This window comes from Pinus tabuliformis, chromosome 8, assembly GCF_031772625.1.
Source record: "Pinus tabuliformis cultivar Carrire ecotype Pingquan chromosome 8, CPIR1, whole genome shotgun sequence".
Classification (NCBI taxonomy): domain Eukaryota; kingdom Viridiplantae; phylum Streptophyta; class Pinopsida; order Pinales; family Pinaceae; genus Pinus; species Pinus tabuliformis.
Genome location: NC_142294.1, coordinates 41292846 through 41302419, shown reverse-complemented (window position 1 = coordinate 41302419; position 9574 = coordinate 41292846). Strand labels below are relative to the sequence as shown.

General features: G+C 42.2%; 2 protein-coding genes across 2 annotated transcripts; one reads left to right on the top strand and one right to left on the bottom strand.

Annotated features, from left to right (window-relative positions):
• Positions 1 to 361: 361 nt before the first annotated feature.
• Positions 362 to 1221, top strand: LOC149234030 (uncharacterized). Its single transcript, XM_089368128.1, has 3 exons — positions 362 to 637; positions 771 to 828; positions 926 to 1221. The coding sequence occupies exons 1-3, from the start codon at positions 362 to 364 to the stop codon at positions 1036 to 1038; spliced, it is 447 nt and encodes a 148-aa protein (XP_089224254.1). The 3' UTR covers positions 1039 to 1221.
• Positions 1222 to 4120: 2899 nt separating this feature from the next.
• On the bottom strand, positions 4121 to 7569 carry LOC149234029 (uncharacterized). Its single transcript, XM_089368127.1, has 5 exons — positions 6097 to 7569; positions 5608 to 6042; positions 4782 to 5142; positions 4322 to 4466; positions 4121 to 4226 (listed from the first exon to the last, which is right to left on the bottom strand). Exons 1-5 carry the CDS (start codon positions 7567 to 7569, stop codon positions 4121 to 4123), a joined length of 2520 nt encoding a protein of 839 aa, XP_089224253.1.
• Positions 7570 to 9574: the final 2005 nt, after the last annotated feature.

The following is a 9574-nucleotide window of genomic DNA, read 5'->3' as shown; positions in this document are numbered from 1 at the left end:
ATTTATATATTTATAAATAGCATATAACATTTGTCACACTCCCTTCTATAAACCAAAATTACAGTCATAAAAAAAAAATTATGGTATGGTTAACTTTACATTTGCAATCTTATATTTATTATTCACTTATCGTATAATCCATCTACCACATGAACACATAAAGGTTGATGTAAGTTGTAATGGTTTAAGGTTCCATGCTTTGACACTACGGTTATACATAAAGTGTTTAAATATCAAATCATACGTGCTGCAAAATCCTTTATTAATGATATGAATTGGCACTTGTGTGTTGACGGCGTTCAATTGGTGTTTACTGCCAATTGGCAGAGTAAGCACGCCAGCTCACTGCTACCGTAGCCAAATGGCCCCTCATCACGTGAAGGCCATGTGGTCTGAGAGGGTTGACCAGCCCCGGGATTCACGCTCGGCCTCCCGCCCAAACTCAACGGTGGGGATTGCTTGGCTTGATCGGACGGTCCTGCCTTGGTTAGGGTTTGGACTTGGGTATAAAGGTTTAAGCGTTTCCTTTGATGGTTCATTTGCTCATTCTTCAACTATCGAATTCCTCCGCTGGATTGCACTGCAACCTCCAGACTCTCTGTGCTGTTCTGGCTCGTCGTTCCTCTGCCTCTTCCAGGTTTGCCGCGCCTCCTTTTTCATTTCCATTGCCGGTTGCGTCTCACTGATTCTAATTTCTTGCAATTCCATAGCTGGTTATGACTTTCCGTATCTATTCTAATTGAATCAGGGTGTGTTTGAACGATTGATAGGTTTGGATACATGCTGCAGCTCACTTGCTTCAACCGCTGAAGTACCATGATAGTCCAGGTAAGTCGTTTCCTCCATGGTTTCTTTGGGTTGCATTTGGTTGCGTTCGAGGGTTTGTTACATGGCTGAGACAGCCTGCTCTCTACCTGTGTCTCAGGTTGTTTACTGGACCAAACCTTTATGCGGCTATGCATGGCGGCCTCACTGGAATGGTCGTTCCAGCTGCGCCTAGGTTATGGCCTTGACGCCTTAGTTTCTATTTATTGTTAAATTCTGTCCAGGACTCTGTGTACCGTAATTTTTCCAGATCTAGTTCAAATCTGTACTCTTAATAGTTATGAACAGCTACACATCTGTGCAATTCGGCATTGTCCGTCTTATTTGGATTTGTGATGGTTTTGGCCCGACTTGGGTTCTAAATGCTATTAATTTCCAGCTGAACTTCAAATAATTTCTCTGCTCTATTTATATGTTCAATGCCGTCCCTTGTCAATAGCTTCGTCTATTGTGTTGGTTATAATTTCTTTCATACAGTTAATACACCAAGTAGCGGCGATAATATTTGTTTTTCTGTAGCGCATAGTTTACATCTATGGCCGTATTTCGGAGTTCCTTATTTGTCTTGCTAGCGGATACATTCACATCTCAGATTTGGTTTTGGTTAATATCTGTTAAATACATTTTATGCCAAGATTTGTTAAACTTATATTGAGTTCCAGCTACGCGCTGTCTTTTCCCTTGTTTGCTCGTTTCACAGTTATAATAATTTCTTGATTTAAGGTTCAGGGTTATGAAACTATAGTGTTCCGTGACACTGCTATCGGTTAAAAGATATAATACAGCGTAGAGGGCAGACTTGCATTCGCCCATGAATGTATAGTCTAACCCCCCCCGCGCACAGTCTCGTCCATGCGTGACTTACAGGTTACCTCTTTTATTTGATTCCAGCTTTATGATTAATTTCTCGGTTTGCAATATACAGTTATTCTCATTCCCTTTCCTAGAGTTAGGGTTTACTGCATATTCATCCTATGGTTAACGAACACTCTGCTTTCCCTTTCGTTACCTGTCAATAATTAATATACTGGCAACTGAAAGCTGTTTGAAGTGTTAACATGTTATTCTATGAATATTACCGTCTTCATATCATGCATACGAACTGGTTCGAAACATATATATGTTCTTCCTTAGAGTTCCGCCTTTGACTTTCTTTTTTTATTTACACTGTTGAAGGATTGCATACCGAGCAGGGTTACAATTTCGGCTTGATGTTTACAGGGGTCTTCTGCGTCATACTACCTAAACCCTCTAAGATTACACAGCCAACTCGGCTTCCCATAGCAAACAGGTCTCTACAGCATAAAACTATATACCTTCCTGATTATATTGTCGCAGAAATTAGTCTATCTGCTCTTACTAGCTAATTTACAGATCCACTGTATAAGCTGGGTGACTGCATTCCACCCGGTTGTCTATGTCACAGTTTCATTCCGTCTACTTAATAATAATAATCTTATTCTACTATCCACACACAGCAACTTTTAAAGGAAAAATACAACTGAGTACATTCAATACCTGAACCTTTCTTAACTAAAGTTAAGGAAGCGTACCTGGTGTTTGATCACAAGAATGCTTTGTTTTCAGTAGTCACCTGTAGAGTTTCCACTCTTAACCTCCCAACCATGAGATCCACTGCGCTGGATTCTCCCCCCGAGCGGTCTTGCAGGCCTGCAGCCCTCAACAAGACTTATGCACCACGGTGCTGGGTCATCTGATCACAATCAGACATAACCCTTTTCTTTCACTCTGCAACTCTCTTTACTTTTTTTGGAATCTCCTCCCTCTCTCTGCCTGTTCCCAAACAGCCCAGAGGTTTTTCCTTCCAACCCTCTTCAGGGTGAGAGGCAGTTGTCTTTCTTTTCAGTTCCTTAACTGATTAATTTCTTTTAATAGAAAAGAAAACCTCTTTTTGGAGGCTGCCAGCATTTCATTTAACACATGTGTAAAATAGTTCATTATATTTTCTTTTAACAAATAATAATGTCTTTTTAAAAAAAAACAAGTTGTCACCCATATTGTTTTTACCACAGCATTTACCGGAAATTACAAGTTACCAGGGTTATTACATCTTCCCCCCCTGGGATTGGACGTCGTCCCGATGTCCATTCTCATTAAAAAAATTTGGATAGGCTTTTCTGAAAAGTTCCTCATCTTCCCATGTAGCCTCTTCAGGGCCGTAATGCTGCCACAGCACCTTAATTTGGGTAATAGCCCGTTTCCGCAGCCGCACTTCTCTCCGGTCGAGAATGCTCTGTGGTTCGACTAGGACCCCGCCTTCCGGTTCGACCTGCAAACAACCAACACTTAGTCAATTTCCATTAAGTTTGGTTGTATAATCAAACCAATCGAGTCAATTCTTACCCGTACATCTTGCCATTGGATGACATGTCTAGGGTCATACACATATTTCTTTAGGACAGAAACATGAAACACATTGTGAATCTTAATGTGACTGGGTAAAGCAAGTTGGTAAGCCACCGGCCCCACTCTAGCTAGAATCTGAAATGGTCCAAAATATCGGGGAGCCAGCTTGGCGCACCCGCTCCACTGCAGTGTGCTCCTTCTGGTTTGAATCCTTACAAACACATGGTCACCCACTTTATATTCTGCAAATCTTCTTTTCCTATCTGCGAAACTTTTCTGTCTGTCTTGTGCAGTCTTTAAGTTTGCTCGCACTTTCTTTACCATATCTTCCATGTCTTTTAACATTTCCGGACCCAAACTCAATTTATCCTCTAGCCCACTCCAACTTGAGGGTGTGCGGCACTTTCGCCCATACAAAACCTCAAAGGGACTTAACTGGGTGGAGGTATGATACCCGTTATTATAGGCAAATTCCACTAAATGCAAATACTCTTCCCACTGATTAGGCTTGAGCATCACATTTGCCCTTAACATATCTTCCAATACCTGATTGACTCGCTCCGTTTGGCCATCCGTTTGCGGGTGGTAAGCTGTGCTGAAATTCAGCTGGGTACCCAACTCAGCAAACAATGTTTTCCAGAAAATAGATGTGAACTTCACATCACGGTCCGATATGATTACCTTTGGCATTCCATGCAAGCGGAACACATTCTGCATAAAGAGATGTGCAATTTGTACCGCCTTGTAAGTAGACTGCACAGGTATAAAGTGTGCTGCTTTACTTAGTTTATCAACTACGACCATAATAGAATCATTACCCTTCTTTGTCCGTGGTAACCCGGTTATAAAATCCATGGAGATGGTTTCCCATTTCCATTCCGGAATAGGCAAAGGCTGTAACAGTCCTGCTGGATGTTGGTGTTCAGCCTTAATTTGCTGACATTCCAGACATTTTGCCAAATATTCCACCACTTGCCTCTTCATCCTTGGCCAGTAATACTCTTTCCTGAGTGCTGTAATCATCTTTTGGTATCCTGGATGACCAGCATAATGACTGGTGTGAAATTCGTCTAGGATCAGCTTCTTAAGATCATCGGAATTAGGTACATACATTTTCTTATTGAAATACAGCAATCCAGTATTATCCAGTGTGTACTCTTGCTGTAACTGTCCATGGTCAGACTGCTGTATCTGCTGCTTCAACTGCTGATATGCTGAATCGCTGTCCGCTGCTATTTTTATTTGTTCTACTAACGAACTCCGCCACCGGCTGGCTGAAAGTTCACACAAACAATGAACTTTCCGACTTAAGGCATCTGCCACCCGATTTTCCTTGCCCTTTAAATGTTTTATTTCGAAATCAAATCCACTGAGAAAATCTGCCCAACGGCCTTGTCTCGCATTCAAAGTGGGTTGATTGAAGTAATGCGTTAAACTATGATGGTCAGTTAACAGCAGAAATTTCTTTCCGAGAAGGTAATGTCGCCACATCTTAAGTGCATGAATTACGGCAGTTAATTCCAAATCGTAGGCAGAGTATCTCTGCTCGTGTTCCTTCAATTTCCTTGATTCATATGCAATTACCTTACCTTCCTGCATTAACACTCCCCCCACGCCCTCTTTGCTTGCATCGGTGCATACCACGTATTCCTTATTAGGATCTGCGATTCTTAAGATGGGTGCGGTGGTGAGTAGGTGTTTCAAGCGGTCGAAACTCTGCTGGCACTCTGCTGTCCACTTAAATGCCCTTCCTTTCTTTTGCAATGAGGTAATAGGGTAGGCTATTCTTGAAAAGCCTTCCACAAATCTCCTGTAATAGCCAGCTAACCCCATGAAAGACCTGATGTCCGAAACATCCTTGGGCGTAGGCCATTCCATAATCGATTTTATCTTCTCGGGGTCAACCGCAATTCCCTCATTTGTAATTACATGACCCAAATACTGAATTTCCTCTTTAAAGAAATCACATTTGCTAAATTTAGCATAAAGCTGATGCTCCCGAAGAGTTTGCAACACCAATCTAAGGTGCTCCTCATGTTCCTGCTGGGAACGAGAATATATCAATATGTCATCGATAAATATCAGCACAAACTTGTCCAAAAACTGGTGAAACACGCTATTCATCATGCACATAAAAGTGGCAGGTGCATTGGTTAAACCGAAAGGTAGCACTACGAATTCGTAGTGCCCGTAGCGTGTTCGGAATGCAGTTTTGGCAATGTCCTCATCCTTGATCCTGATCTGATGATAACCAGATCGCAGATCAATTTTGGAGAACAACTTTGCCCCTTTCACCTGATCAAAGAGTTCGTCTATTCTGGGTAGAGGGTACTTGTTTTTGACCGTGAGCTTATTCAGCTGTCGGTAATCTATGCACATGCGAAGGGTCCCATCCTTCTTCTTCACAAACAATACTGGAGCCCCCCAAGGTGACACACTAGGTCGAATGTACTGCTTATCCAGCAATTCCTGGAGCTGCATCTTCAATTCCGTTAACTCTGGTATGCTCATCCGATATGGTGCCCTTGATACTGGGGCTGCCCCTGGTATCAACTCAATAGTGAAATCTATGTCTCTTCTTGGGGGCAGACCCGGGATATCTTCAGGAAAAACATCTGTGAATTCCTGCACCACTGGTATGTCATTTAATGCAGACATCTTATCTTTCTGGTTCACATAACCAACCTGTACGGCGTAAATCTGGCATTTCTTTCTTACACATTTGGCTAGCTGAGTTGCAGTGATAGGTCGGATCTGAACAGGATGTTTAATTCCCTGTAATTCCTGCTGCTGTCCCACATCATCTTTATAGTATATGGTCTTGGTCTTGCAGTTCACCAGTGACCAGTGCTTTTCCAGCCAATCCATGCCAATAAGAATGTCATAGGAGCCCAATGGAAGTACATTCAAGTCTGCTGTCACAGGCTGTCCAGCTATACTGAAAGCGCAGTTATTAACTTTCGCTAGAACTCGCCTTTTGGCTCCCGTAGCTAACTGGACTAGCCATGGGTTTTTGAATTTTTCTGATGGTAACTTACAATGTTCCACTACTTTTGGACTAACATAACTTAGAGTAGCTCCTGGATCAATAAGTACAGCTACAGCAAGGGTTGAAATCTTACCTTCGAATTCCACCATGGAAGGTTGATATTCTGCCTGTCGGTCCTCCAATGCTGCATTGATCCTCGGTACGCTGCGTGCCACATCCCCTACAGTGGAAGCTTCATGGACTTGGGATATCTGATCTGTTCTTTTTCGCTGTGGACAGTTCCTAGCATAGTGCGGTCCCTCGCATACCCAACATTGAACTGGAGGTCTGGTTCCTTCAACCTCTGATTTAGCAGGGAGCTCACTCATCCTGCTCTCGTTTGGCTTAGGACGGAAAGTACCCTTACTTGTGCTTCTGTTCAACTGCCCTTTTCCAACCCCTTTGCCACCATTTCCGCGGCTGCCTTTGTTGCTTCCGACATTTCTGCTACCTTTTCTCTCATTCCATTTCCTGCTTGGAATTTCTCCCTTTTGTTTGTTCTGCTGGTAGCAAATTCTGGCCTTCCTAATTGCCTCATCCATGGTTCGGGGGTTATCAAACTCAATTCGTTCTCTTATATAAGCTGGCAAACTACTCACAAACCTCTGCACCTTGGCCTTCTCCTCTTTTATGTAGGGCACATAACGCAATAGCGAAGTAAAGCGATTTATGAATTCATCCATGGATTGTTGTCCTAGTCGTAAATCATGAAATTCTCGCGCCTTCTCATCATAAAAGCGCTCAGTTAAATACCTCTCCTTAAAATATTTCTGAAACTTTTCCCAGGTTATGCTTTGCTCAGTTACCCCCTTCACAATTTTAATCTCTTCCCACCACAAGGTGGCTTTGCCCTGCAACTGGAATATGGCCAAACGTGCCTTCAGATTTTGATCATATTCATACAATTGAAAATATTTATTAATATTGATCAGCCATGCTTCCGCCGCTTCCTCCTGCTCTCCATCGAAAAGCGGGGGCTTGATTTTACGAAATTCACCCTGTAATTCCGTTTTCTGTCTCTTGGTAGCCTGCTGCTCTTGTACATTGTCAGAATGGTCTTCATGTTCTTCTGAAAACTCAGGAGCATAGTTCCGTTCCTCAGTGCCCCTTCGTTGCTCTGCACTAGGACTGGGTAAGGGTGGATTTTGTTTTTCAGATAGGCTCTTCAATATTCTTTCTTGTTCCATGGTTAATCGTGCATTGTCTTCTCGCAAGCGTGCCATCTCACCCTTCAGTTCTTGAACTGTTTGAAGTATTGCCTGATTAGTACTGCGTGTCTCAGCACCAAGCTGAACCCACAGTCCTGTATTATCTGGTGGGATGCCGCCAGCTCCCGGCATTTCCTCCATCTTACTGTATAACTGTCAGCTGTTGAATGTCTCAATATATTCCTGGTTACACAAAAAACATGATTAATGACATTGTACTGTATACATGTATAAGATAATTGTTCTTTCTGTTCCCATTGCTGTTCCAGAGGTCTCAGTTTTGGAACTTGGGCTCTGATACCACATTGTCACACTCCCTTCTATAAACCAAAAATTACAGTCATAATTTATGATATGGTTAACTTTACATTTGCAATCTTATATTTATTACTCACTTATCGTATAATCCATCTACCACATGAACACATAAAGGTTGATGTAAGTTGTAATGGTTTAAGGTTCCATGCTTTGACACTACGGTTATACATAAAGAGTTTTAATATCAAATCATACGTGCTGCTTAAACCTTTATTAATGATATGAATTGGCACTTGTGTGTTGATGGGCGTTCAATTGGTGTTTACTGCCAATTGGCAGAGTAAGCACGCCAGCTCACCGCTACCGTAGCCAAATGGCCCCTCATCACGTGATGGCCATGTGGTCTGAGAGGGTTGACCAGCCCCGGGATTCACGCTCGGCCTCCCGCCCAAACTCAACGGTGGGGATTGCTTGGCTCGATCGGACGGTCCTGCCTTGGTTAGGGTTTGGTCCTGCATATAAAGGTTTAAGTGTTTTTGTTTATGGTTCATTTGCTCACTCTTCAACCATCGAATTCCTCCGCTGGATTGCACTGCATCCTCCAGACTCTCTGTGCTGTTCTGGCTCGACGTTCCTCTGCCTCTTCCAGGTTTGCTGCGCCTCTCTTTTTCAGTTTCATTTCCGGTTGCGTCTCACTGATTCTAGTTTCTTGCAAATCCATAGCTGGTTATGACTTTCTGTATCAATCCTAATTGAATCAGGGTGTGTTTGATCGATGGTTAGGTTTGGATACATGCTGCGGCTCACTTGCTTCAACCGCTGAAGAACCATGATAGTCCAGGTAAGTCGTTTCCTCCATGTTCTCTTTGGGTTGCATTTGGTTGTGTTCAAGGGTTTGTTACATGGCTGAGACAGCCTGTTCTCTACCTGTGTCTCAGGTTGTTTACTGGATCAAACCTTCATGCGGCTATGCATGGCGGCCTTACTGGAATGGCCGTTCCAGCTGCGCCTAGGTTATGGCCTTGACGCCTTTGTTTCGGTTTATTGTTAAATTTTTGTCCAGGACTCTGTGTACTGTAATATTTCCAGTTCTAGTTCAAATCTGTACTCTTAATAGTTATGAACAGCTACACATCTGTGCAATTCGGCATTGTCCGTCTTATTTGGATTTGTGATGGTTTTGGCCCGACTTGGGTTCTAAATGCTATTAATTTCCAGCTGAACTTCAAATAATTTCTCTGCTCTATTTATATGTTCATTGCCGTCTCTTGTCAATAGCTTCGTCTATTGTGTTGGTTATAATTTTTTCATACAGTTAATATACCAAGTTGCGGCTATAATAATTGTTTTACTGTAGCGCATAGTTTACATCTATGACTGTATTTCGAGGTTCCTTATTTGTCTTGCTAATGGATACATTCACATCTCTGATTTAGTTCTGGTTAATATCTATTAAATACATTTTATGCCAAGATTTGTTAAACTTATATTGAGTCCCAGCTACATGCTGTCTTTTCCCTTGTTCGCTCGTTTCACAGCTATAATAATTTCTTGTTTAAGGTTTCAGGGTTATGAAACTATAGTGTTCCGTGACACTGCTATCGGTTAAATGATATAATACAGCGTAGAGGGTAGACTTGCATTCACCCATGAATGTATAGTCTAACCCCCACCGCGCACAATCTCGTCCATGCGTGACTTACAGGTTACCTCTTTTATTTGATTCCAGCTTTATGATTAACTTCTCGGTTTGCAATATACAGTTATTCTCATTCCCTTTCCTAGAGTTAGGGTTTGCTGTATATTCATCCTATGGTTAACGAACACTTTGCTTTCCCTTTCATTACCTGTCAATAATTAATATACTAACAACTGGAAAGTTATTTGA

Excerpts from the sequence above, each read along its gene's own strand:
- LOC149234029 (XM_089368127.1), bottom strand. The coding sequence starts at position 7,569 with ATGGAGGAAATGCCGGGAGCTGGCGGCATCCCACCAGATAATACAGGA. Across the intron at positions 6,043-6,096 it reads CTGTGACAGCAGACTTGAAT|CACTGGTCACTGGTGAACTG; the intron begins GTACTTCCATTG and ends TGGCTGGAAAAG. Across the intron at positions 4,227-4,321 it reads CTGGATAATACTGGATTGCT|GATACCAAAAGATGATTACA; the intron begins GTATTTCAATAA and ends CTGGTCATCCAG.
- LOC149234030 (XM_089368128.1), top strand. The coding sequence starts at position 362 with ATGGCCCCTCATCACGTGAAGGCCATGTGGTCTGAGAGGGTTGACCAG. Across the intron at positions 638-770 it reads CGTTCCTCTGCCTCTTCCAG|GTTTGGATACATGCTGCAGC; the intron begins GTTTGCCGCGCC and ends AACGATTGATAG. Across the intron at positions 829-925 it reads GAAGTACCATGATAGTCCAG|GTTGTTTACTGGACCAAACC; the intron begins GTAAGTCGTTTC and ends CCTGTGTCTCAG.